Genomic DNA, 28,000 nt, shown 5'->3' on the forward strand with positions numbered 1-28,000 from the left:
ATAATCAACCTAACAATTTAGAAGAACGTAAGCCTCCTGTATCCATCTGTAGGGCTGCTTGACGTAAATGAACATACCAGTTGTCTTTAAGCAGCCTATGTGGCACGTACATTTGGAGGACTCCCACCATGTGCATAGGCTTACAGGAGAACCAGGCAGACAAGGTAACGGCCTGAAACGGTGTCGACGTGGAGACGAAGCACACCTCTATTACATGGGTCATGATGCCCCTCAGGGCGAGTACACCCACACCCACCCACACGCGGCAACCCCCCCGACCCCCCATGGTTTGTCATTATGGCCGTGTTCTGGCGAATCACCCTGAGTGGCCGTGCGTGGTGGACAGCTTTGGGAGGGGCTTTGGCAGCTAAAAGGTATTAGGTAAGGCCATTAGCCTCCCGCGGCTTACGCTAATCCTGTCCCTTTCCCGCTCGTGCGTGCCTTGATAGTATGTGTATATACCCAGGCTTTCGGCTCGCTGAGTTATTGTAGTCCCGTCTGCTTTCTAGAACGGATGGTCATGATGATGGAACGTGGTGCGTGGAGTGTTCCGTTGGTTCTGCTGCTTCTGGGATGTAATGGTAGGTGACTCTCCTCCTCTCCTCTGGTAGCCTTGGTGATCGATTGATTGGTCGATGTGTGGAGATGAACAACTGATTATCCTTGCATGTGAATGGATACATTAGAGGCTCAAGTGTTTCCAAGTGGCCCTCTCTCTCTAGAGTATGGTGGAAGGCACTTGGCTAAAACTGACCTAAATGTTCATGATTAATGCATTTTTGTAAGATCCCTAATGTGAGAAATGGACGATTCCAGTCTTATATTGGTACATCCCAACCTGTGTATCTGGCTTCTTGTACAGTAGACTTTACATGAAAATATTGAGTTCTCAGTGTTGGAAAGGGTTCCTTTTTAACTGTTTGTTTTTGTCTCAATGTTGCTTCTGTGCGAGCAGTCCTCAGCCACGTTCTGGCCCAAGAGGTGAGTAGATGTTTGACATCCTCATCCGTCTGAGCCACATTAAATTAACCATGTTTTGACGGGCGTGATTGATGCTGATGCACTGATGTGTGTGTGTGTATTCCAGGTGGGGGTGTCTGAGTCGTGGACTGGCCGGGCCTGTAAGTGTGACTGTGAGGGGGGGGAGCCTCCTACTGAGTTCACCTCCTATGGTTCCCCCTCTATGGTCCGCGGACAGGACTGTATGCCAGGTAGGAAACCCCTCTCCTCTCCTCCCTTCCCATCCCCTCTCCTCTATTACTTGTGCTACTGGCTGCTCTGGGGGTGTCTGAGTATATCATCTTAGGGTAACGAAATTGCACTGAATCGAGTGATTGATTGAGAAACGGGCTCTTCTCGTGGCCCATGAGGGCCCAGGCTGCGTCAGGTACTGGGATGCACACTGTGCGTGCTTAGGGACAGGTCGCCTGAGAGTAAGGGAGCCTGTATACAGGTACAGTGGACAGGCATGTAGATAGGCCTGTCTGTAGGTAGAGCTTGGGAGATGCAGGTTGGAGGCAGGCACAAGGGTGTGTATGATGTAGATGGGTGGACATGGAGGAGGAGAAGGAGACAGGAAGGTGAACACGGATGGGGCAGAGACGGGGTGAGAGAGGGAGAACCGAGAGAGGCGATACGGGGAGAATAGAGGTGATACAGGGAGGAGGTAGAGAGAGAATGAGAGACAGCGAGGAGGTAGAGAGATGGAGGAAAGAGATGGAGGAGAGAGAGCTAGGAGGTAGAGATAGGAGGTGGTACAGGGAGGAGGTAGAGAGAGAATGAGAGACAGCGAGGAGGTAGAGAGAGGAGGAGAGATGGAGGAGAGAGAGGGAGGAGGTAGAGAGAGGAGGTGGTACAGGGAGGAGGTAGAGAGCGGAGGAGAGACAGGAAGTAGGTAGAGAGAGGAGGAGAGACAGGGAGGAGGGAAATGGAGGAGGTGAGACAGGGAATAGGCAGAGAGAGGAAGAGAGACAGGGAGGAGGTAGAGAGAGAGAGGCGGTGAGACAGGGAGAACTAGGGAGGTGATACAGCTAGGAGGTAGAGAGAGGACAGGGAGGGGGAAGGAAGTAAATGGCTCTAATATGCTTGTGACTCGTGCTACTCGGAACTCATTATGCACAACAGATGGAGGGCCTCCCTGCTCCAGCACACACAAGCTGTGTGTGTGTGTGTACGCGCGCGTGTGCACGTTTTCAGTCGACAGATCTAGTGCCAGAGGCGAGGCATGCTCCATTAACACCAATTCAAATGTCCTCAGAACTACGAGGAGGATGAAACGGGAAAAAGAGATGGAGGGATGAGGGGAGACAAAAGAGAAATAAAGATGAGAAAGGGGGTGAGGAGCATCGAGGGGTGGGGGGGTGGAGAAGAATAAGACATGGCTGTGTTCGAAAGAGAAGGATGAAGAGCAAAAAGAGGGATGGAATACACACTGGGTACATTAGACACGGGAAGAGAAGAGAGGAAGACGTATGAAGAAGAGAGAGAGAAAGAGGGATGGAGAAGTGCCACGGAGAAGAGAATCAAATCCAATCAAAATGTGTTTGCGTAGCCCTTTTTTTACAAGCCACAGATGTAGCCACAGATTAGTAGCCAGAAGTAGTAATCAAAAACCCTCAACGCGGGAAGACGAGAGATGGAGTAGAGACAATGAGACAGAGGTTGAGAGTGAGCCAAGACCAAGGATGCTTTTAGTCTCTAGGCTACTATAATCCCATTAGTCGTGTGTGAGGCTTCAGATTACCTAACCCAGAATAGGCCCTGCCCGCTCAGACATAACCCGTCTGATTGGTGGCTACAGCAGAAAGTAAACATAATGGTTGGTTGGATGACCAGGAAATCCCTACCGCTAAGACTGATTGAGGGAAACCAGGGCCACCCAATCCATTCATTCCTGAGGAAGAGGACCCTACAGGCATCTCTCCAGGAGCAGGGTTAGAGTGTAAACCTACAGGAGGGCATTTCTCCAGGAGCAGGGTTAGAGTGTAAACCTACAGGAGGGTATCTCTCCAGGAGCAGGGTTAGAGTGTAAACCTACAGGAGGGCATCTCTCCAGGAGCAGGGTTAGAGTGTAAACCTACAGGAGGGCATCTCTCCAGGAGCAGGGTTAGAGTGTAAACCTACAGGAGGGTATCTCTCCAGGAGCAGGGTTAGAGTGTAAACCTACAGGAGGGTATCTCTCCAGGAGCAGTGTTAGAGTGTAAACCTACAGGAGGGCATCTCTCCAGGAGCAGGGTTAGAGTGTAAACCTACAGGAGGGCATCTCTCCAGGAGCAGGGTTAGAGTGTAAACCTACAGGAGGGCATCTCTCCAGGAGCAGGGTTAGAGTGTAAACCTACAGGAGGGTATCTCTCCAGGAGCAGGGTTAGAGTGTAAACCTACAGGAGGGTATCTCTCCAGGAGCAGGGTTAGAGTGTAAACCTACAGGAGGGCATCTCTCCAGGAGCAGGGTTAGAGTGTAAACCTACAGGAGGTCATGACCCTGCCCTCCTCTTCCTGCTCTGGAGTAAACACAGATCACGTATGAGTGTTGTTCTCCATCACAGCAGTGGTGGTTGAGGTGCTGGGGGAGGGGGGAGGGGACATGACCATCTGTCAATCTGCTGCCACCCACCCTTTTCCCGTCTACTTTCTGTGACTCATTCTTTCTCCCCCCTTCTCTCTTCCTCTCTCTCCCTCACCCCCTTCAATCTCTTTCTCTCATATTCCTCTCTGCTACTTCTCTCACTATTTCTATATCTCTCTCTCTCTCTCTCTCCTCCCTCACTCCCCTTTTCTCCCTCTGTCACATCGTTCACTTAACCCCCCTCCGCCATTTTTCAGTTTATATGCCGTATTAAAGTGGAATTAGAGCTTTTAAGGCAGATTAATGCTCATTTGTCAACCAGACAGGGCACATGACCTTGGTGTTTGGCCTGCTGTCTGGTGGGCTGTTAAGATGGGGCCGTGCTATCTGTTGCCCCCGGTGGTGATGTCCTGCAACTACGGGCCTCCTGTCACAGGAGTCCTGTAGGATCAAGAACAGTTACCATGACATTTTTTTCATTTAGCAGAAGGGACGTATAAGTAGTGGAAATAGAAAGTGCAGAAGGAGATAAAGTATGAGAACTGAACTCTAATTGTATTTTGGTCGTCAGAGTCTGTATTTCAGAAGTCAGAATAAGCTTCATTTGCCAAGTCAGTTCACACAAACAAGGAATTTACTGTGGCTGGAAGGCGCATACGATAAGAGTCTAAATATTAAATTTAGAACATTTACAACAGTTCTAAATAATTGTAAACGATACTATACAATGTAAAAAAAAAAAATATATATATATATATATAAAATAAGATATGCACGATAAGATAGTTTACTAGATAAGATAAGATAGTTTACTAGATAAGATAACATAGTTTACTAGCCACATTGCAAATAAACCACATCTCAGCTATCAGCCACGGTGAACAAACCCCTTCCATTCCAGAGTGTCCGTACCACAAGCCTCTTGGATTTGAGGCTGGTTCTGTGAGTTTGGACCAGATCTCCTGTTCTAACCAGGACCAGTATTCTGGTTGGTTCTCCTCTTGGACCCCTGGCAAGGCCCGCCTCAACAGCCAGGGCTTTGGGTGAGTCTGGCACACACACCGCTGTTCCTATAGAGATACTCTATGGATGGACATGCACATCACACACACATCCATACTCACACACTTGCGCATGTGCCTACACTAATGTCTGCACACACACACACACACACACACACAGGCCCACACACACACACAGAGAAGCTGACAGATGTGTGCTTGGCGCAGGTGTGCGTGGCTGTCTAAGTTCCAGGACAGCAGCCAGTGGATCCAGGTGGACCTGAGGGAGGTGAAGGTGGTGTCAGGGATCCTCACCCAGGGACGCTGCGATGCGGAGGAGTGGATCACCAAGTTCAGCGTCCAGTACCGCACAGACGAGAAGCTCAACTGGGTCTACTACAAGGACCAGACCGGCAACAACCGGGTGAGAGGAAGGGGGGGGGAAGGAGCGGCGGCCGTCTTGAGGAGGGGCATGGAGGTTGGAGGCTGGGAAGAGGAAATGGAGAGTAGAAAGCTGTGCTCATGTTTCATTAGGGTTGAATGACGGTTTCATTCTGTGAAGTTGAAAAAAACTGGTACTGCGTGGCAGGTATGTTGAAGATAGAGACTCTGAGGACTTGACTTGTAACTGTACTGTGACTTGTGTAGTTGTGGAAACGTATAAGGATTAGAAGACTATCGATGTCTACAGGTGTTGTAGCATGTTCTGTTCGCTTTGCTCTGGGGGTTCTAATGGATCTGTTGGGTTCTAAGGGTATTGCTGGGTTCTCTCTGAGTGTCCTATGCTGGTGTTCCATTGGGTCCTACAGACGTTCTAAGGGTTCTGTTTTCTCCAGGTGTTCTACGGGAACTCAGACCGTTCTTCCTCCGTGCAGAACCTGCTGCGCCCGCCCATCGTGGCGCGCTACATCCGCCTGCTGCCGCTGGGCTGGCACACACGCATCGCCTTGCGCCTGGAGCTGCTGCTCTGCATGACCAAGTGCAGCTAAACCCTGAGCCCTGACCTCGTCCCCCCCCCCCTCCTCCTTCCTAAACTCTGACCTTTGACCGTAACCCCAGAGCTGCTGCTCTGCATGACCAAGTTCAGCTAAACCCTGACCCCTGACTTCCACAGAGATTGCCCTCCTTCATGAGCTATGCAGCATCTACTGCTAGTCGCCATGTTTCACACTGTGATAAAGTTGGTTTCCAAACCGTATAATACTCAAACTTGCCCCGACCCACACTTTCTGACCTCTTGATATTGTATCCTCTTCTCGCTGTGATTTTTGTGGGAAAATGTCCCTGTTCTGTTTTCAAGGTGCTTTTTAATCCTTCTCTAACTCTGATGTAATAAGTTTGGCCTTCCAATTTTCCAATTTGGAAAGGAGAGCGAGTGAGAAAGAATGGAAGAGAGCAGGAAAGAAAGATGGCGAGAGAGAGATAGAGAGGCCAAGACAGGCTTGAGGCTGATGTTGTTGTTATTGGGTGTTGTGTTAGCGTGCAGTTTGTGACAGTGACATAGAACGTACTCCTGTTTCCCATGGTGCTTTGCAGTTGTATTGTTTTTGTATCAGGTGTGAATGTAACCTCAGGTTCACCAGAAAACCTTTTTACCTTAAATAAACACCAACATCTATGAGTTACATCTTTGTGTCAAGTGGACCAAATTATTGATTTTGGTTTTAATGTCTAATATGTGATGAAAAACACAAACTTTGTTCATCATTCCATGTAATAATACTGTAGTTTTTGTAAACCGAGTTCACTCACCAACAAATGAGAAGTGAGCAAAAACATACCCAACCGGTACAGTGAATATCTTACACCACACTTTAATTCTTATTTACACAGACACAAAATATATAAATAAATAAATAAATAGGATCAATAAATGATGGTAATGTGTGCTATGATGATGAGTGTTTGGTACAGTTGAAATGTTGGATATTATAATTCCGTGGTTTTCAGGGGAAGACATTCAGCGGTCGCAGACATCCATTAGCTATGGCATTGTGGTGTTACACATACTACATACTGTAGCAGTTAGGGCTCCCACACACACACGCGCGCACACATACAAACCTACAACACCTCTCACACACACACACACTGAAATTAGCTTTAGGCTGCTGGTGGGAGTAAAAACCCTATTTGGCACCCTTGAGAGCCCTGAGGCAAAGTCACTGTGTCACTTCCTGCTCACAGCCTGGCCCTCTGCAGCCTTGCCGCAGGGTCTGCTGGGAAACTGAGTACTCAACAGTGAAAGTGGACTACAGCCGAAACAGCATGGGGCCAACCTGTCAAATGGGCTCAGCCAAGGACTGACTCTGCCTTGTGAGACGTCTTGGCTCAATGATGGCTCAATGATGGGATTTCAGGAGAACAATTAATGCTGGAATCTAGACTGTGTCAGTAGAACAGGTAATGGTCGAATGTGCCATGGCATTGATGAAGATGGTGCTGCTGCCAATGAAGATGATGGGTAGTATAATCTTGTTGCTGAGATGCCTCTTGTCCATGCATCTCCACGCACACAAACACAAATCAATTAGGTGAGATCAAAAGGAAATCCAATCGATAAGTATGTACTGCAACAAATAACCATATTCTAAATTCTGAAGAACCAAAAAAAGACGTCCACATTTAAATATTCATAAGGAAATATTGACTTAAATATTGAACCTAAATATTGACAGGTAGAATGTCTATGTTCATATATTTTTGAGTAGAAACTAAAGCTCTCGCATGTTTTCATTCTATAATACTTTTTTCCATGTACAGATCATTCATAGTTCAGGACCTTTTAATTTAAACGAAATAAAATAATCTCATAAATATCATCCATATAAATTCTATCAAATGGGGGTTTCAAAAGAGTAAGACGTGGTTGGTGGCCCAAGCCGTTCTGCCCGGTGGTGCAGTATCATCCTGAAACCACATGGGGGCAGCAGAGAGAACAGTAGCCCTGTCTCTGTCTCCCTCGCTAGGCTATTCTGACACAGCCTCCCAGTGTCCAGGAGGTGAACCAGGGATCGCTCCCCGGCTCTCCTACAGTGCTGTCTCCTTCAGGTCGTTGAGGTTGGGTATCCTGGTTCTGGAGGCTCTGGTGAAGGTGGGTCCGTTCTGTCCCGGCTTGATTCCCAACTGCTCTGGGGGGTAGGAGGCGCCCTCCCCCCTCTGCATCGCTGACACGTGCCAGTTGGACTCCATCGGCCCCGGAACTGGATAGCTGGGCTTTCTGCTCTTCCCCTGGGCGGAGCCACTGCTCTGGTGGCTCCGCACCTCATTGGGACGGGCAGGGGGAGGAGCCTGGCTGGGGAGGGGCGGCTGGAAGCGCAGGTCTGGGGGCGGGGCTGGAGGCAGGGCTTGGCTGGAGGAGGTAGGGGATAGGTGCAAGAGGCGGCGAAGGGACTTCAGTGGTTGGTTCTGGGGGTAGTGAGGAGGTGAGGTTAGGGTGGGGAAGACTTGCTTGTGAGAAAGCATCGGAAACACAAACACACACGTGCGCCCTCACATTTACCTGAGAGTGTGTGCCGACTTGTTTCTCTGGTGGCCAGTCGCTGACTCTCTCTCTCTCTCTCCCCCGCTCCCTCTCTCGCTCTCTTTCTCTATCTCGTTCTCTTTCTCTCTCTCGTTCCCTCTCTCGGTCACGGTCCCGATCTCGGCTCTGCTCTCGTTCACGGTCTCTGTCTCGTGACCGCTCGCGGTTCTTATGCTGACCGCTGTGGTGAGAAGAGGACTTGACCCCCCTCTGAGCAACCAAGTGGTCTGCGCCGTCACCAGGAACCTACCATTTCAGACAGAGAGACGGGGGTGCTGACTAAGGCCGACCACCACCACATACATGCAGAAGACAGATGTTTATAACAGGTATGGTCAAGGACAGCTCTAGAGCAGCGGCCCTTCCTTCACCGCTGTCCTCGGCGACGAGACATGCTTGGCGGCACAAGACGCATGCGATGATGACGGCGCACAGTGATGACATCAGATGAAATGGGCCTGATTCGGTTGACACATTGATGAAAAAATGGCTGCAGGCGGGTCGGCAGGCAGGCAGGCAGACAGACTGGTTACCATGGGAGCAGTCAGGATGGAGGCGTTGTGCTTTATGCTGCTCCTGGAGGAGAAGAGAGGGAAGATACTCCTCCTGAAGCTTTGGCTTCTGCTCTCCTCCACATCTCTCTGGGGGTACACCACACACACATTCGAAAGGGATCTAGAACTCACACACACATAGACCGCAACTGAGGAACCGGGGTTCCTCTGTTTATTGTTCAGGGTGCCAGCTAAGGCACTGGCGTAGAGTCAGCCGTTGTCTAACGTTCACGACATATTCCAAGTGTAATTGATCCACAAGATGGGGAAACCGTCTCCAATAATTTCACACTTGAGTTAGTGTTGGTGCCTCCAACCAATCAAGTGCTCGACGCTACAAAATGAGGTTGTGTGAAAAGAAGATAGTAACAATGCAGAGATTTTGAACGTTGAAAGTTCACCAACATCGAATTTAAAAATGAATTATTTCCTTCTATATATTTTTAAAGTAAATCTAAAATATATTAAGTATATATATATGTTAATTGATTTAGATGATTTTTTTTGCAATCTAGTACTGCATGCAAGGATTTGGCAGTGGATGTCGGGGTTCATGTGTGGTATCAAGAAGGCCTGAGCTATGCAAAGCCAGGTTCAATGACCTCTGACGGAGTTTGGAGGGAGAGGGACCGGAACCTCTAGTACCTCAGGTACGTACTGTACACTCAATAGACTGTATTTCCTATCATCTAAAATGTCTGTCAATGTAAAACCTATAGCCAACCACATACGAAACCACCAATAATTGGGTGTGCTTTGCCTTCGGCAAGGGCACAACCTTTGTTCTCTCACATATATATTTATTATTATTTATTTTTGCCCCCCTAAATCTTTGTCAATATTTGGCCTACATAGACAACCTAGGTGTCAAAAGTTTCGTCTTGGTAGCGATTGAGTTGCTTGTACTTTTATTTACGTTCCGTTGCATGGTTTAGGCTCAAGTTAAGTTTTTGTGGCAAAAAGTGAAGCTATCGGTGGCTAATTTGCTAGCCACAGTCACTGACGTTACTAACGTCACTACGTCACTAACGTCACGAAAACACGCGTGACTACCTGTAGCAGAACATTCGTTTCGCATCTGTTAACTTGGGGGATAGCTAGGCTAACTATAGCTTTACTGCAAGGCAGCTGCAGAAACGCCACAAGCAAAGAGGCCAGGGTGATAACTATTTACTCATTTTACTTTGTGATGTGAAACACAATTGTGAAATGTAACGTTCAATATTAGCTGATATTATTAAGGAAGTAGGCCCACATCTACTTTCGGAAACGGTAGTCTTCTATTTCACTGAAGCATTATCATCATGACATTAGCCTCTGTTGCCCGGGCAACACATAGCTACTACAGTGGTCTATGATGCATCTGTTTTCAATCGTTAAAATAAACATTCCTCACAAATACATTTTCGTTGTAGGATTTATTATGACATTACATTACAAGTAAACGATTTGTTGGTGAAATTATCATTACCTGTGGTTTCAAACCAGTGTTGCTCACTACAACGCTGTAGCCTAGGCGAGGCACACTACAAAAACATCTACACAGCTGTTTAGGAAGTCAAACGGCGACAGAACATGTTCGGCACTCCCCTTACTTAAATCAAAAGTCTTTCAATAGGTGAAACTATCTGACTACTAACCTGAACTATCAGCCTAAACTTTGTCAATCTGTTCATGAAAATAATTAATTTCAGCCTAAACCGTACAACGGAACGTTGAATCGAATTCAACCAACGCAATCGCTACCAAGACGAACACAGCAGTAGTCTAGTACTGTACTGTAGTAGTAGAATTTACGGGGCAGCTTCTCCACACAGGGCTATATCGCATTTTGCGTTGTTACTGACAATGATCGCTACCAGTGAGCTTTTTATGAATGAGCGATTTTCCACTAAATAAATGTCAAGCTTATTTACGTTTTTGGGGGCATATTTTCAGTTAGCAGATGGTACTGTTTGAATCACGATTCCATCTTCTACTGCCGGTAACGTCATAGAATAATCTTCAAAGGGGGTTCTTTATTCATGAATGAATGCAATATGAGTAGGCTAAATGCCTGAAAATATCACGAGAAGGGAAAAACTTAAAAGGACGTTTAAGTCATAGAGATTAGGTAAATTTTTTACACCGGTCTACCAAATGTATTCGTTTTGATTCAGCTATGAGGCTGCCTCTTGCAGGGGAAATGAGAAGACATCTATTTCATTCTACACTTCACTCGTATTTTGAGTTGTAAATGAGCAGCAAAAAAAAAATGCTTTTAAATCTATGTAATCTTTATAAATAATAAGTATGTATTTTTATATAAAATATACAGAAATATCAGTTGTAAAAATGTCATTAAAAAACGGACCGCTGTGCAACCGACGCAAGCAAGCACACCCTACAATTTCCCCAGAAATTGTACCCTCTCTAGTTATGTTTATGGAATTGGTCAGCCTGAATAATGAATACACTTCAAATCAAACAAAAATTGGTATTGTCTCGGAGGGGGACATTGTCCAGTATGGCATGGTAAGCCAGGTGCTTCCTGGATAATCACTGTCTCCTATCAGATATCCTGTTTGGCTAATTATGAAGTCTGTAATATAAAAGGATCCTGTGCTGAGCCGAGGTAATTGCATGCTGTAGACATGACCGACGTAACCTCTCGCGTCGCAAACAACTTTCCCATTTTCTCAACGGAAGAATAAATTGGCTAGATGGCAAATAGCTCTTTAAAGAAATGGGCCTCATTGACAGATTTATGGTCTATATTGGAATTGCGGATGTAAATGACATTGTGTGAAAAATCCCTGATGAAGAGGCCATTTGACAGGAGGAGCAGTACTGCTCTAACGCACCGCTCTTCCTCAGGACACCTCCTACCCACACACCCATAAACTGGGATGCCTACTCTGTGGCAAACCTTGCTGAGTCTACACAAAGTCACCCGAGGTGACAAGAAAAATATCAAATGGCCGAAGCGTAACCCGTTTGACAGCTGCCTTACAATAGAACGGCAGAAAAATGTTGCCCACCCTCTACAGGTAACTCTGTATTTATGCAGTGTGGCCACTCGAAAAACATCTCTAAAAGAACCTACTGTTTGAGACTTCTTCTTCTTCTTTTTTATTGCTCTGAAGAAGCCTTGTCTCTCCTTCTCTTTGGGGGGCTCTGGGGGGGGCAGGACTACAGCCTCCGGGGTGGCCCTAGAGGAGACGGTAGGGGGACAGACAGACAGAAAGACAAACAGGTGGGTAATAGAGGGGGAGAGATCAAAAAAAGAGAGGACCGTTTGTGAGGGGTACGTGTATGAACAGAGAGTCCACAGTATGGACAGAGAGAAGGGAGGGAGAGTCGAACGTGGGCGGTGCAGGACAAGAACGAGGAAAGGAAAAGGAAGAGACACGGGAGTCACAAGAGTCACACACTGTAGCAGGAACCGGGAACAGGATTCGAACCGCTCACATCCTGCGTTGGCTCAGAGTCGCCGCGGACACAATCGTTAGGCTAGTCAACTTTTGCTGGCTCACCATTCGAAAGCTGTCTGCCGTTTAGAGTGGTTGCCCATGGCAATGGCGTCTCCCGAGACGACGGCTCCTCTGCTTTGGCCTGCGCCATCATGAAAGGAGGAGTTATCTGGTCTGGGGGAGGGGACTGGACAAAGGGAGAGAGGGATAGAGAGAGAGAGACAGAGAGAGAAGAAAGATGAGAAGAGAGAGGTCGACGGCGTTGTGAGGTGTATGTGTTGTGTGCGAGGTTTTATTTGAGATGTATGTGAGGTATTATTTGAGGTGTGTTAAAGGTGCATAAGGCATCATTTGAGGTATGTGTGAGGAAAGTGGGGCTTGTATTTGGTATTATGTGAGGGGCTTGGGGTGTGTGTGTGTAGCGTGTTTGAGGTGTGTGTGTGTAGCGTGTTTGAGGTGTGTGTGAGGCGAGTCTACCTCTGTAGAAGCTGCCGACCCTGCGAGGCATGGAGTCAGTGAAGATCATGCAGTTCTCTTTAGACGGAGCGGCGTCCTCCAAGTGGGGCTCGTGGTACATCCCCACCTGGCACACACAGATGACATCATCAGCCAGTGACAGCGCTAGATGGGATGTGGGAGGGGCTGCGTGGTCTGAGTTCTCTGACTCGAGTCTCCCGGGGGGGGGGGGGGGGGGCACGATGTGTTATTAGTGGAAGAGAAGCGTAGGAGTGCAAATACATCCAATGACAAACTACTAAAGAACAGCCGTGTGAGTGCGTTAACCTTATGTGTTTTCTCTGAACAGTCAACACACATAAACACGTCTGGAGGGGGTGGGTGGGGGGGGGGGGGGGGTGGGGTGCTGAATGTGCTGAGATGTAGAAGCGACATATATAAATATGCTTCGTTTGGAAGGCACCGGGTCTGGGGAGAAACATGAAGAGTATAAGAGTTCTTCAACACAAGGTCTAACGGAGGGGTGGGGGAAAACCAGTGTGTGCGAGTGAGCGCTGGACAGAATGTTAGGGGGCGGCGAGGTTGTGTGGGTTTGTGTGGCATGGGATTGTGTGTGTGTGTGTGTGTATGTGTGACCGTGGGGATTGTTGAGTGTGTGTAAGGTTGGGGTTGTGTGTGTGTGTGTGTGTGACCGTGGGGATTGTGTGAGTGTGTGTAAGGTTGGGGTTGTGTGTGTGTGTGTGTGTGACCGTGGGGATTGTGTGAGTGTGTGTAAGGTTGGGGTTGTGTGTGTGTGTGTGTGTGACCGTGGGGATTGTGTGAGTGTGTGTAAGGTTGGGGTTGTGTGTGTGTGTATGTGTGACCGTGGGGATTGTTGAGTGTGTGTAAGGTTGGGGTTGTGTGTGTGTGTGTGTGTGTGTGACCGTGGGGATTGTGTGAGTGTGTGTAAGGTTGGGGTTGTGTGTGTGTGTATGTGTGACCGTGGGGATTGTGTGAGTGTGTGTAAGGTTGGGGTTGTGTGTGTGTGTATGTGTGACCGTGGGGATTGTTGAGTGTGTGTAAGGTTGGGGTTGTGTGTGTGTGTGTGTGTGTGTGTGTGACCGTGGGGATTGTGTGAGTGTGTGTAAGGTTGGGGTTGTGTGTGTGTGTATGTGTGACCGTGGGGATTGTGTGAGTGTGTGTAAGGTTGGGGTTGTGTGTGTGTGTATGTGTGACCGTGGGGATTGTTGAGTGTGTGTAAGGTTGGGGTTGTGTGTGTGTGTGTGTGACCGTGGGGATTGTGTGAGTGTGTGTAAGGTTGGGGTTGTGTGTGTGTGTGTGTGTGACCGTGGGGATTGTTGAGTGTGCGTAAGGTTGGGGTTGTGTGTGTGTGTGTGTGACCGTGGGGATTGTGTGAGTGTGTGTAAGGTTGGGGTTGTGTGTGTGTGTATGTGTGACCGTGGGGATTGTGTGAGTGTGTGTAAGGTTGGGGTTGTGTGTGTATGTGTGACCGTGGGGATTGTTGAGTGTGTGTAAGGTTGGGGTTGTGTGTGTATGTGTGACCGTGGGGATTGTTGAGTGTGTGTAAGGTTGGGGTTGTGTGTGTGTGTGTGTGTGACCGTGGGGATTGTGTGAGTGTGTGTAAGGTTGGGGTTGTGTGTGTGTGTGTGTGTGACCGTGGGGATTGTGTGAGTGTGTGTAAGGTTGGGGTTGTGTGTGTGTGTATGTGTGACCGTGGGGATTGTGTGAGTGTGTGTAAGGTTGGGGTTGTGTGTGTGTGTATGTGTGACCGTGGGGATTGTGTGAGTGTGTGTAAGGTTGGGGTTGTGTGTGTGTGTGTGTGTGTGTGACCGTGGGGATTGTGTGAGTGTGTGTAAGGTTGGGGTTGTGTGTGTGTATATGTGTGACCGTGGGGATTGTGTGAGTGTGTGTAAGGTTGGGGTTGTGTGTGTGTATATGTGTGACCGTGGGGATTGTGTGAGTGTGTGTAAGGTTGGGGTTGTGTGTGTGTATATGTGTGACCGTGGGGATTGTGTGAGTGTGTGTAAGGTTGGGGTTGTGTGTGTGTATATGTGTGACCGTGGGGATTGTGTGAGTGTGTGTAAGGTTGGGGTTGTGTGTGTGTGTATATGTGTGACCGTGGGGATTGTGTGAGTGTGTGTAAGGTTGGGGTTGTGTGTGTGTATATGTGTGACCGTGGGGATTGTGTGAGTGTGTGTAAGGTTGGGGTTGTGTGTGTGTATATGTGTGACCGTGGGGATTGTGTGAGTGTGTGTAAGGTTGGGGTTGTGTGTGTGTATATGTGTGACCGTGGGGATTGTGTGAGTGTGTGTAAGGTTGGGGTTGTGTGTGTGTATATGTGTGACCGTGGGGATTGTGTGAGTGTGTGTAAGGTTGGGGTTGTGTGTGTGTGTATATGTGTGACCGTGGGGATTGTGTGAGTGTGTGTAAGGTTGGGGTTGTGTGTGTGTATATGTGTGACCGTGGGGATTGTGTGAGTGTGTGTAAGGTTGGGGTTGTGTGTGTGTATATGTGTGACCGTGGGGATTGTGTGAGTGTGTGTAAGGTTGGGGTTGTGTGTGTGTATATGTGTGACCGTGGGGATTGTGTGAGTGTGTGTAAGGTTGGGGTTGTGTGTGTGTATATGTGTGACCGTGGGGATTGTGTGAGTGTGTGTAAGGTTGGGGTTGTGTGTGTGTGTATATGTGTGACCGTGGGGATTGTGTGAGTGTGTGTAAGGTTGGGGTTGTGTGTGTGTATATGTGTGACCGTGGGGATTGTGTGAGTGTGTGTAAGGTTGGGGTTGTGTGTGTGTATATGTGTGACCGTGGGGATTGTGTGAGTGTGTGTAAGGTTGGGGTTGTGTGTGTGTATATGTGTGACCGTGGGGATTGTGTGAGTGTGTGTAAGGTTGGGGTTGTGTGTGTGTATATGTGTGACCGTGGGGATTGTGTGAGTGTGTGTAAGGTTGGGGTTGTGTGTGTGTGTATATGTGTGACCGTGGGGATTGTGTGAGTGTGTGTAAGGTTGGGGTTGTGTGTGTGTATATGTGTGACCGTGGGGATTGTGTGAGTGTGTGTAAGGTTGGGGTTGTGTGTGTGTATATGTGTGACCGTGGGGATTGTGTGAGTGTGTGTAAGGTTGGGGTTGTGTGTGTGTATATGTGTGACCGTGGGGATTGTGTGAGTGTGTGTAAGGTTGGGGTTGTGTGTGTGTGTATATGTGTGACCGTGGGGATTGTGTGAGTGTGTGTAAGGTTGGGGTTGTGTGTGTGTATATGTGTGACCGTGGGGATTGTGTGAGTGTGTGTAAGGTTGGGGTTGTGTGTGTGTATATGTGTGACCGTGGGGATTGTGTGAGTGTGTGTAAGGTTGGGGTTGTGTGTGTGTATATGTGTGACCGTGGGGATTGTGTGAGTGTGTGTAAGGTTGGGGTTGTGTGTGTGTGTATATGTGTGACCGTGGGGATTGTGTGAGTGTGTGTAAGGTTGGGGTTGTGTGTGTGTATATGTGTGACCGTGGGGATTGTGTGAGTGTGTGTAAGGTTGGGGTTGTGTGTGTGTGTATATGTGTGACCGTGGGGATTGTGTGAGTGTGTGTAAGGTTGGGGTTGTGTGTGTGTATATGTGTGACCGTGGGGATTGTGTGAGTGTGTGTAAGGTTGGGGTTGTGTGTGTGTATATGTGTGACCGTGGGGATTGTGTGAGTGTGTGTAAGGTTGGGGTTGTGTGTGTGTGTATATGTGTGACCGTGGGGATTGTGTGAGTGTGTGTAAGGTTGGGGTTGTGTGTGTGTATATGTGTGACCGTGGGGATTGTGTGAGTGTGTGTAAGGTTGGGGTTGTGTGTGTGTATATGTGTGACCGTGGGGATTGTGTGAGTGTGTGTGAGGTTGAGGAGTCGGACCTCGTTCTTAGAGAGCTGTGTGTGAAAGGCTGAAGAGTTGTCCCTGGGGGGGTCCTTGACGAGGGCTCGAGGGTGGGGGGTCATCTCTTTAGGGGGGGGCTGCTCGCCCTGTAGATGACACACGCAGGTCAAGCGGACTGAAGCAGCTCACTCACTCACTCACACTCTCTCTCTCACTCACTCACTCGATCACTCGATCACTCACTTGATCACTCACTTGATCACTCACTCACCGCACATTAGCAGACTGGAACAGCATGATGCAGAACTTGTAAAACACTTTTGCTTTTACTTTCAATTACTGCACCACTACACTAGGGGCACTTGTTTTAAACTGGCAGAGAGAGAGAGAGAGAGAGAGAGAGAGAGAGAGAGAGAGAGAGAGAGAGAGAGAGTTTAACCTGTGAGCCAATGGAATGGAAGCAAAAGAGTCCTCTACAGAAACATTTTACATCAGTGACACAGTTGCAGTGAAAGCAAAAGGTGTTTCCCTGGAGGTGTGCTGTGGTGCAGTGACAGGCTGGACCAGCAGAGACAGAGGGCAACTGAAAGACACACAAAGACATGGTGTGTGTGTCTGTGTGTGTGTGTGTGTGTGTATGTGTATGAACCCATACCAACCCTGCTCATGTCCTCCGTGCAGTCCTCCCTGGAAGAGCCCCCTGAGTGCCTGGTGAGTGTTCGGTGCTGGAGCTGTGGAGAGAGGAGCTGCAGGCTGCTGGCCCGGGTGGGCACGCCCTGCCCCACCACCAGGCCCCCCGGGGTCCCCTCCGGCCCGCCTCCCCCTCCTCCTCCTCCTCCTCCTCCCCCTCCCCCGCCGTGGGGCCGCTGGCGCTCCCGCCGCACGTACATGGAGTGGCGGTGCGGCCGCTGCTGGGAGGAGAACGGCGAGGTGTAGCCCAGGCCGTAGGGGTAGGACTCGTGGGGGGAGGGGAGGGTGTGGGGGCCCCCCGGGTCCAGCAGCTCTGGAGCCTTGGCGTCCTCTGGGAGGGGGAGGAGAGGAGGAGGAGGGGGGGGGGGGGTGATGCGTCACAATACAGTATCTCCCTCCCTCCCATCCATCCATATCAAGCCATCCTTGCCTGGGTCTACCTACCGTGGGCGGTGGTCTTGTGGCGCGTGCGTCGGGCGGATGAGTCCAGCGTGCTGCTCTCCATCCGGGGCCCTCCCCCCCTGGAGGAGGGGCTGTGGCCCGACCGGTCTCCATGGCGACCCGAGGGACTCCCCGGGGGGGGTCCTTGGGGGGCGTTGAGGTCCATGCAGCTGGCGGGGAAAAACCTCCCTCCTGTCGTCCCGGCACCGGCGGCGATGGCCACCGACGGGTCGTCAGGGTGCAGCCTCGGGTCGCTAAGGTTACCGACAGACTTGGCGGCGCCAGTGGAGGCGGCGGCGTCGCTCAGAGCGCTGTGGCTCTTGGACAGGCTCAGGTAGGAGGCGGAGCTCTTAGAGGAGGACGACATGGAGCCGTGGGCCGAGTCCAGGTTGCCGTGGTTACTGGCGTGGTTACCGGCGTGGTTGCCGTGGCGGCCGTGCTGTTTGTCCCCCCCGGACTGCAGGGTGCCGGTCTTGCCCTCCAGGAAGGAGGCTGGATGACGGGCGGCCGGCTGAGAGGAGGAGGAGGAGCGGGAGGACGAGGACTTGGTCGGGTACTTCACTCCTCCTACTCCTCCTCCAGGACCTGAGGGGTCCGTCGCCTTGGGAACACCCGGTAATGGAGCACCCAGGTTGAAGTCAAACACTGTCTTGCCCTTAAAAATGTATTTGTAAATTATAATAATATAATTAATAAATTAATTCTTCAATATAACCATATTATTAGTTTCCTATTTTTGCCTGCCAAAAGTTAGATACTAAAAAGTAGATTAATACCACTTATATCTGCAGATACATGGTTTAAGTTAATACATCTCTTCTAAACCCACCTTGGTTTCCCTGGGGCTGAGGAGGTGTGGAAGGTTGTGATTGGACAGATCCTTGCTATAGGAAGTGGATCGGTTGAGGGTCTGGGTAACGTAGTTCTTATGATGGAGGGTGGGGCTGAGGGTTGAGGTGAAAGTATGAGTATTGTAGTTCTTGGCATGGAGGGTTGGGCTTAGACTGGAGGAGACTGGCTTGTTGCCGTTGAGGAAGCTGTTGTTGCCAAGGTGAAGGTCGCCGTGACGAGGGAGGCTGGAGCACTCCTTACTACCAGTGCGACGATGACCTGAGGATTTACTGGCATGACTCCTGGAGGGGAAGAAATGAATCATCTCAATCCCTCTCATGATCATCATCATTAAAATCATCACTTTCATCATCATTATGGTGATGGTGACAGTGACAGTTTGTCCCATTCTTTCTCAACAAGTTTTCCTGACTTTTTCCTTGTCTTCCTTGAGGGTTTAGGTAGGTTTAACTGCAATTCTGCAGGCGTATGTGAAGCCCTCTGTGGCATTGCTTGTCAAAAGGGCTATACAAAGCAATTTGATTTGATTCGATTAGCATATCAACAGCATCGTCAGGACATCAACAGCTCAAAAAGGAACGCAAATAAATCAAATGCTGGAAGTCAACGTTCTAAGTGAACGTTCCAGGTTCCTGCAGGCCGACCTGGTGGGGACTGTGTTCTCCCCGTGGTGGTGGGTCTTCCTCTTGGCGGAGCGGGAGGGGTTGGGCGAGGGCGGGGCGGGTCTCTCCAGCTGGCGCAGGGGCAGGAACACCGGGTGGTTGAGGCTCTGTTCCGTCAGGTAGCGCTCCGGGGCGTTCAACAGCAGCAGGTTCTGGTGGAGTGACACACCAAATCAAATCAATTCAAATCCAAATGTATTCATAGAACACTTAAAAAAAACACAAATTGTACCAAAGTGCTGTACAAATTACAATAAAACAATACAATGATATGAAATAACTTACAAGTTTTATTGAATTCAAATGAAACAAATAACCAGAACCTTTATAATGTTCCAAATGCTTCACTGAACAAACACATCTTAAGATGAGTTTTAAATATATTGAGAGATGTTGAGGCTCTGAAACCCGAGAAAAGGAGATAAATAGTTGGGTCGTTGTGAAGGTTGACCTACATGTGACACATAGTGTTTTCCTCAATGAGTTTTCCAAGGAGTTTGTCCTTGTCTTTCTTAAAGGTTTAGGTTGCAGTTCAGTGGGCGTACGTGAAGCACTTTGTGATATCGCTTGTTAAAAAGGCTATACAAACACATTTGATCTAATTTGATGAGATAGAGGGAGACCTTCATTCAACCATAGAATTATCACCCTTGTCAACACCGCTACCATCATTATCACAATCACCCTAATCCTTATCATCCCCATCGTCATCCCGACTGCCATCCCCACTCTCGTCATCCTCATCTCCGTACCTTCATGAGGTCCAACATCAGACCACTCAAGATGCCCATGTAGCGTCTCTCCAGGGTGGTGGGGTGATTGGCTGCTGGGAACTGGGGAGGGAGAAAGAGAGAGATGGGGGGCGGAGGCAGGGAAAGAGTGGGAGGGAGTCATTAAAAGAGAGAACTGAAAAGAGGGAGAGGTAGAAAGAGAGAGAGAGAGAGAGAGAGAGAGGGGAGTGAGAGAGAGAGAGAGAGAGAGAGAGAGAGAGGGGAGTGAGAGAGAGAGAGAGAGAGAGAGAGAGAGAGAGAGGGGAGTGAGAGAGAGAGAGAGAGAGAGAGAGAGAGAGAGAGAGAGAGAGAGAGAGAGAGAGAGAGAGAGAGAGAGAGAGAGAGAGAGGGGAGTGAGAGACAGTCGGCACTCTAAAATAGAGTTTCGGTTACTAAGCAAGGAGCCGCGTCGAGTCTGAGAACATGTTAGCATCACCACACGCTTGTCATAGTTAGATGCTAGCGGATCACACCAGTGGATTGACGGCGTGAGTCACAGCGATTCTCTCAGTCATGCTGTTATCTGGGCACACTGCCATTGAGGGGGAGGGATGAAGGGATGGAGGGAACGAGGTTGGAATAAAGGAATGGAGGAAGGGGAGAGGCAGGAGGATGGTAGGAAGGGAGGATAGGAAGGAGGCGGTGATGGAGGAAGAAAAGAGGAGACAGGAAGACCTGCCTTGTCCTACCCTTAACCTGTGGAATGGAGAATTGTGAGAGGGAGGGACGGAGGGGGAGAGAGAGAGAGAGAGAGAGAGAGAGAGAGAGAGAGAGAGAGAGAGAGAGGGAGGGAAGACAGAGGAGAGGTCCCCCCTCTCCTACCCTGAGTCCGTGGAAGCGAGGGTTGTTGTAGAACAGCTTCATCTGCTCCTGAGGCAGAGGGCCCAGAACCTTCTGGATGGTGAAGAGCTGGTCGATCTCACTCTCTCCTGGGAACAGAGGCTGGCCGTCACTCAGCTCCCCCAGGATACAGCCCACCGACCACATGTCCACTGCCTTCCCATAGGGGGCGCTGAGGAGGGAGGGAGATATGGACACAATATATATATATATATATCAATATGACGCTAACCCTACAAACATATCAATATGATCAATATCCACTTTACCCACTGAAGCTAGATAACAGCTGAGAGAAAGAGAGAGAGAAAAGAGAAACCGAGAGAGAATCTGCGTGGGATGAGCGTGTGTGTTCTAGAAGGTACTAAATCAGGGAACAGGAGAGAGGAGACTGACAAGGAGACACACTGCTACTGCTAAAGCAATGCAACACACACACACGCGCGCTGCGCGCACACAGAGACTCACCCTAGCAGGAGTTCAGGTGAGCGGTACCATCTAGTGGCCACATACTCTGTGTAGTTGGCATCCGTTCCCTCTGATAGGTTACGCGCAAAACCTACACACACACACACCCACCCACACACACGCACCACACACAAACACACACACAAACTCACTGTTTATGAGGATCCTGGCCAACTAAGATAACACAAGTAGCTGCATACCTTGGAGCTGAACAGAAATAAATGGTAACAAACAGTCATACAGCCTAACTGACAGTCATACAGGGCATCTGGCAGTCATACAGTCTAACTGACAGTCATACAGGGCAACTGACAGTCATACAGGGCAACTGACAGTCATACAGTCTAACTGACAGTCATACAGTCTAACTGACAGTCATACAGGGCAACTGACAGTCATACAGCCTAACTGACAGTCATACAGGGTAACTGACAGTCATACAGCCTAACTGACAGTCATACAGGGTAACTGACAGTCTGATACTTGGCATTTACGCTGAATAATAGGTGAATCTCTCACCACGCCAGGATGAGTCAGCAGGTGATGATGAAGACAGTGATTATTTACTCACCAAAATCACACAGTTTGAGGACGTCTTCCGAGCTAATAAGGAGATTCTCAGGCTTGATGTCTGGACAGTGGTGGGGCAGAGGGGAAGCAGGCAGGAGGGGATAAGAGGGCTGGGTCTCAATCCCAGGTTCAAGAGAGATTGTCAGTAATGTAAGACAGACCATCCAACCAACCAGCCAGTCAACCAGCCAGTCAAACAGCCAACCAAACAGCCAGTCAAACACGCAACCAACCAACCAACCAAACAGCAAACCAACCACCCACTCAAACAGCCAGTCAAACAGCCAACCAACCAACCAGCGAGTCAAACAACCAAACAGCCAACCAACCAGTCAAACAGCCAACCACCCAACCAGCTCACCTCTGTGTACGATCTCGTTCTTGTGGCACCAGTGGATGGCCTTGATGAGCTGGTAGATGTAGCTGCGCACCTTCTCAGGTGGAGCTCCAGTAGGCAGCTCCTCCAGCAGCTCCAGCATGTTCTGAAACACACACACAAACACACACACACACACACAGCGGTCACGGCCTGCCTCGATCCACTCCTCTGTGTGTCGATGTGTCAAATGTGCGCGTGTATGTTTGCGTGTGTTTGCGTAAGTGCGCGGGGTCATGTGTGTGTGTGTGTGTGTGTTCTGACCCTCTCCACGTATTCAAAGACCAGGTAGAGCTTCCCCCTCCTGCGGAAAGCCTCCCTGAGCTCCACGATGTTGTCCTGCTTCAGAGTCCTCAGCATCTTCAGCTCTCTCAGGGTGGTCTCCTTCACCTCCTCATTCTCTGTGGAGCCCCGTCCCCCCACACAGCATGAGGAGCATCCCCCCACACAGCTAGCACAGGCAGCCGGCGAGAAGGGGTCGGTCAGTCCGTCCGTCGGTCAGTCTTTCGCTCACTCTCTTGCCCGCTCAGTCTCTCTCTCTCTCTCTCTCTCTCTCTCTCTCTCTCTCTCTCTCTCTCTCTCTCTCTCTCTCTCTCTCTCTGTCTCTCTCTCTCTCACTCACTCACTCACTCACTCACTCACTCAATGTCTCTCTTTCTCTCACACACACACACACACACACTCACTCACTCACCATCTCTCTCTCACTTACTCAGTCATTCACTCACTCATTCACTCACTCACTCACTCACTTCTCTCTACAGCTCACCTTCGCTGTCTTTAAACTTCTTGATGGCAACCAGCTCATTGGTCTCCTGTGAAGGGGAAAGATGCTGTTAGAGAAAGATAACCCACTCCTCCCTGAAAAGGAGCCCCGGCCTAGCTGCAGAGCCGAGGCCGACTTATGGAACACACGCATCTACTGTTAGAACAATGAGGAATTCCTCAAGCACTGGGTTGGAGTTCTTTGTGAAAGCTTAGCTCCAAACCACCTGTGCTACACTAGTGATTGTGATGAGCTAAAAAAACAGCTTTTTACTATAGTGAAACCGAGTAGTCAGTCAAGGCTATGAGGATGACGATGATGATGAAGAAAACAACTGATGAAGGTTTGACCCGAATATAGACAGGATATTCCCTCAAGGAAGCGTCTTCACTCTCTCCCTCCTGGGACGGCAGATGAGGGAGAGGAAGAGAGGAGGAGGAAGAGTAAAAAAGATGGATTCCCCTGAGTAGCTGCTGTTAGAACAATCTGTTCCTGCCAGGCAGGCTAATTAACCTGACGCTGGAATCCTCCACCTTGCCTTTCTCTCTCTCTTCCTCTCCTTTCTCTCTATTTTTCCCCCGCCTCTCGCTCTCCTTTGACCTCTCTACCATTCTATTTCTCCTCCCTCATTCACACTGCCATCCATTCGCTTCAACCGATATATTTCTCTCTCTCTCTCTCTCTCTCTCTCCATATCTTACTCCATCTGTCTCTCTCTCTCTCTCTCCATATCTTACTCCCTCTATCTCTCTCTTGCTCTCTACTTCTTCCTCTCCACCTTTCTTTTTTCTTTCTTTGGCTCTTTTGTCTCTTTTCCCACCCATTCATTACCACTCATACTCCTCTCTCTCTCCCTCCCAATCTCTCTTTACCTCTTTTTCTCTCTCTCCCTCTTCTTTCAGTCTCTCTTCCTGCTATCTGCCTCTCACCACCACAACCAACTCTGCTGCGCTCTGCCTCACTCGCTCTCTGCCTCCCTTGTACCCTGCCTCTCTTCCTCCATTTGTTTCTGCCGCCCTGCCTTCCTTCATCCCTGACACTCTACATTGATGCCTCCCTTCATTTCTGTCTCCAGCCTCCAAGAGCCATGTTTATGGATCAGACTAAAATAGGACAAAACACTCTCTGAAATGGGTCAGGAGAGAGAGCACGAAAGAAACAAGGAGAGAGAGGGGGAGAGATAATTGTGTGTGTTTGAGAGAGAGCGCGAGAGAGAGGGGGGGAGTGTATCTGTGTGCAGCAGTGAGTGACAGAACGAGAGAGAATAAAACAGAGGAAAAAAAAGAAGCGAGAAAAAGAGACAGAGACAGAGAGAGAGAAAGATTTAAATCCCTCCTCTTCCCAATCTTGAGATCAGAATATTAGTCGGCGGGCCTGTGGCCAGGGTCTCAGCTCTGCCAGCCAGGCTAGGAGGGGGTGAACACTACCCCAGCCACCGGGGGAGCTATGGAGCACAGATATTCTGTATGAAGCATTATGTACAATGTATGTGTTGATTTAAGTTTAACAAGGCATCATGCTTGGATCTATTAACAGACATCATGTCAGCCAATCACATTGGGAGTTGTTGTGTTGCAGAATTTGGATGACCAATCACATTGTTTGAACCTGTATTATTATTATTTTTTAACCCTAGTAATATTTGTATTCTATATTATTTTATTTATCGTATTTTTTATTTTATATTATATTGTATAGCCCTAATATTTTATTTTATTTTGTTGTACTTTTTCTACATTTGTATTTTGTTCATTATGTTTAAATGTTCACTGTAGGCACCTGCCCACCAAAGTAAATTCCTTGTTTGTGACCACTTACTTGGCGATTAAACACGATTCTGATTCTAAATATAAATGACTTCCTGTTGAGTTCCAGGTATTCCTCTGTGCTTAGTCCACTTTACGTATGTTGTGATGGAAGATGTAAAGCACAGCAACCACATAAATTTGGTTTATAGACACCTTCCTTCATCTGAACTGCCCCCCTCATAGGTGTGTGTGTGTGTGCGTGTGTGTGTGTGAGAGAGAGAAAGCTCCGGCCCGAAGGTGATTAATACATGTTGCCTGCGATGCCATTGGGGTCCACAGTTCAATGAGCCTTGACTGCACATCTAAGATAGGCTCTCTTCCATCACCAACCACACACACACACAAACACACAGCCACACTTTTGGCTGCTTATCCATCTGTGAATCCTGATTCACTGAGTCCTGCAGTGGGCTGCTGTCCTCTGAGCAGTAAACTGCACTGCTACTCTTCCTCTCCTCTATGCTCTTCTGTCCTCAACTGTCCTCTCCTCCTTCTCTTTCCTCTCCTCCTTTCTTCTCCTCTCCTTTCCTTGCCTTCTCCCTCCTCACCTCTCCTCTAACGACAACAGCTACTCCCCTTCAGGCAGTGATGTTAACTTAGGTCTGTGAACATGCAGCACCTGCAGACCCTGGGCATTACTCCATCACAACAATGTCAATCCACAGCTCTACACTTCAAACCAAACTATTTGGACTGTCAAGTAGAAGGTAACTGTTGTTCTCAGATAACTACGTGCTCTGTCTTTATATTTAGTGTAGCGGTGGAAAAATCACAAATCGTTGCATCCCACTGTACCAGTAGCCAGAATGTCATTTTTTTGGGGGGGTCCGATCTTAAAATGAGGGGGCCGCAAAAAAAACTAAAAAACAAATTCTTGCAAGCAATCAGAAATCTGGGGGCCCTCTTGTGGCTTTGCTCTAGCACTTCACACACACCACACACAGACACGTCAAAAAATGCCTCCTTTCTGCTTCAAATTGCTCTGCCTAGAATAACCTACTGTTCACACACACCTTTCAGAAGCACCAGGAAAATGGTGAGGTAACAATGTTCTCTGTAATGTCCTCTAGAAGCAGCTCCATATTACACCCTCTACATGAGAGTGTAATGGTCTCTCAGTGTGGCACTGACCAAGCTAAAGCCAACCGAACAGAGGGATGAAATATTCAACGGCCAACTGCTTTTTCCAAGAGCTGCCTGCCTAAAAATATACCCTGGATTCTCAGTACAAACCCAGAAAATAGTCAAGGTTTTTTTCTTGGACGAAATCGAAAGTACCAAGTTGTTCAGAAGTACACCTTCTGTCTTTTTCTAGACTACTACTTTGTGCTCAGTCATTTCAACCTGTCGGACTGGAGGTTGTACCCTACATGTGAAGACGGAAAGAGGGCGAGATTCATTCCAAAGCTTCTGTACATGCCTGGCCAGCTCATCAGATCAACACAAATCAATATTACTGATGATCAATACATTCAGATCTATGGTCAATACCAAATCAACAAACTTGCCCCCCTTCCCTTCCCACCCCAACCACACACACACACACAACCCATTGCCCCCTGCCTACACCACCACACTATGGATCAGATAAACATTTGGGTGTCACTTGTTGTGAGAATGCTGTCTTCAGAGCGAGTGACTCCTGTGATCACCCTCCACACAGAGCTGCAGGGCAGCACTGACGCTTACTAAGCACTCGTCTGGAGATGCCATGACAACGACAACAATGAAATCCTTACAGACCCCACTGCTACACAACTAACCTGGAGAAGTAACCTGAACAAATAGAGAACCAACTCCTGACCTGCCGACTCCAAAAAGTGAACTCACAAGCAAACCAAACAAATCATTTGCTGGAGTCCGTAATCATGATAATGGATCAAATTCACTGTGGTCGGTGACCACGATAATGGATCAAATTAACTGTAGGCGTTGACCTCGATAGTGGATCAAATTCACTGTGGTCGGTGACCACGATAATGGATCAAATTCACTGTGGTCGGTGACCACGATAATGGATCAAATTCACTGTGGTCGGTGAACACGATAATGGATCAAATTCACTGTAGTCAGTGATCACGATAATGGATCAAATTCAATGTAGTTGGTGATCATGATCATGGATAACAGACACAGAGAAGCAAGCATCTTACCTTGTGCCTGCATTTGAGCACCACTCCATATGCCCCTATAGACAGAAGGAACAGAGTGAGACACACACACACACACACACAACAGTCTCATCTAAACGAGAGCATGCCCCCCACTCCCCCCTTGGTCACTGTTGGCATGGCAACTGCATTATCTTTCCCCCACATGCTCATACAGTACATTACCCGTCCTTACACTACAGACGGGACACCTCAAGGCTCGAAATGTTGATGACCTCAGGTGCGCAAAAAGGCACTTCCTAGCCATAAATCACCTGATGAATATATATAAGCCTTCGTCACACTACCTAAGGCACACGCAGCGACATTACCTATCGCTAAGTGCAAACAGTAGGGGATTCTTGTGTGCTGTTGTGGACAGCTCCTTTACAGCTCTCTGCGTGTGACGCGAAAGATAAGCCCTGATTGGCTGTGAAAGACTCCCCTGTGAGGGGAGTGGGAGGGGAGCACAGTGGTGAAAGAGCCACCGGAGGTCTGCTCTGAGCCCACCACAGCCTCGACACGCACCCCTCAATCTCACAACCCTCACAATTACATGAATCATATCAGCAGGGACTCAGGGACACACAGGAAAAAGGAGGAAACACTGGCTCTGACCGAGAGAGAGACAAAGGGGGTGGGAGATACGGAGAGAGGGGTGAGGAGAGAGGGCGGGAGACAGAAGGAGAGGGAGAGAGGAAGGAGAGAGAGAGAGAGAGAGAGAGAGAGAGAGAGAGAGAGAGAGAGTCATCTACGGGAATTACTCACCCTCCCCGACAATGCCAAGCACCTCAAACTTATTCATCACATCACCCAGGTCAGGACACTTCCTGAAAGCTGATGATTGGTGGTGGTCACTGGCAGGGCTTAGAATGGAGAGTCCTTATTGGATGAGAGGAGCTTGAAGCAGCCCAATCCAGTTGAGTCCTGGAGGAGTCTGGTCACAGTGCCAACACAGGCCATTTTCTGTTTCCTCTCATTCACTCACTTCTTTCGCGTTCTCGTTCGCTTCTTTCTCCCCCCCCTCTAACTTTCACCCCTCTCTCTTTAACTTTCTCTTTCCTGCTTTCTCTGACTTCCCCTCAACATCTCTCTCTGTGTCACTCTCTATGTCTCTCTAAATGTCTCTCTCTCTCTGAATGTCACTCACTTTCTCTACGTCACTCTCTCTCTCTGTCACTCTCTCTCTTTATGTCTCTCTATGTCACTCT

General features: G+C 48.8%; 2 protein-coding genes across 4 annotated transcripts; one reads left to right on the plus strand and one right to left on the minus strand.

The window, feature by feature from the left end:
- On the plus strand, window positions 1-6,191 carry rs1a (retinoschisin 1a). Of its 2 annotated transcripts, none has more exons than XM_062446966.1 (7): window positions 1-381; window positions 467-581; window positions 956-981; window positions 1,088-1,211; window positions 4,467-4,608; window positions 4,795-4,990; window positions 5,403-6,191. In XM_062446966.1, the coding sequence occupies exons 2-7, from the start codon at window positions 515-517 to the stop codon at window positions 5,553-5,555; spliced, it is 708 nt and encodes a 235-aa protein (XP_062302950.1). In that variant the 5' UTR covers window positions 1-381; window positions 467-514; the 3' UTR covers window positions 5,556-6,191. The 2 variants fall into 2 exon arrangements, with proteins under 2 accessions (XP_062302950.1, XP_062302949.1); XM_062446965.1 differs by having other exon boundaries at window positions 510-581.
- Window positions 6,192-6,364: 173 nt separating this feature from the next.
- On the minus strand, window positions 6,365-27,999 carry cdkl5 (cyclin dependent kinase like 5). 2 transcript variants are annotated; one of them, XM_062446963.1, is made up of 20 exons: window positions 27,558-27,999; window positions 26,793-26,827; window positions 22,835-22,880; window positions 22,330-22,466; window positions 22,051-22,171; window positions 21,691-21,750; window positions 21,120-21,210; window positions 20,634-20,823; window positions 19,794-19,874; window positions 19,024-19,193; window positions 18,357-18,660; window positions 17,531-18,182; window positions 17,056-17,417; window positions 16,435-16,542; window positions 12,573-12,678; window positions 12,159-12,282; window positions 11,729-11,834; window positions 8,623-8,730; window positions 8,069-8,335; window positions 6,365-7,974 (listed from the first exon to the last, which is right to left on the minus strand). In XM_062446963.1, exons 1-20 carry the CDS (start codon window positions 27,592-27,594, stop codon window positions 7,597-7,599), a joined length of 3,483 nt encoding a protein of 1,160 aa, XP_062302947.1. In that variant the 5' UTR covers window positions 27,595-27,999; the 3' UTR covers window positions 6,365-7,596. The 2 variants fall into 2 exon arrangements, with proteins under 2 accessions (XP_062302947.1, XP_062302948.1); XM_062446964.1 differs by lacking the exon at window positions 16,435-16,542.
- Window position 28,000: the final 1 nt, after the last annotated feature.

This window comes from Osmerus eperlanus, chromosome 21, assembly GCF_963692335.1.
Source record: "Osmerus eperlanus chromosome 21, fOsmEpe2.1, whole genome shotgun sequence".
Lineage (NCBI taxonomy): Eukaryota > Metazoa > Chordata > Actinopteri > Osmeriformes > Osmeridae > Osmerus > Osmerus eperlanus.

Excerpts from the sequence above, each read along its gene's own strand:
- rs1a (XM_062446966.1), top strand. The coding sequence starts at position 515 with ATGGTCATGATGATGGAACGTGGTGCGTGGAGTGTTCCGTTGGTTCTG. Across the intron at positions 582-955 it reads GCTGCTTCTGGGATGTAATG|TCCTCAGCCACGTTCTGGCC; the intron begins GTAGGTGACTCT and ends CTGTGCGAGCAG. Across the intron at positions 4,609-4,794 it reads CTCAACAGCCAGGGCTTTGG|GTGTGCGTGGCTGTCTAAGT; the intron begins GTGAGTCTGGCA and ends TGCTTGGCGCAG.
- cdkl5 (XM_062446963.1), bottom strand. The coding sequence starts at position 27,594 with ATGAATAAGTTTGAGGTGCTTGGCATTGTCGGGGAGG. Across the intron at positions 18,661-19,023 it reads GAGAACACAGTCCCCACCAG|GAGTCATGCCAGTAAATCCT; the intron begins GTCGGCCTGCAG and ends CTTCCCCTCCAG. Across the intron at positions 11,835-12,158 it reads CGGCAGACAGCTTTCGAATG|GGCCACCCCGGAGGCTGTAG; the intron begins GTGAGCCAGCAA and ends CGTCTCCTCTAG.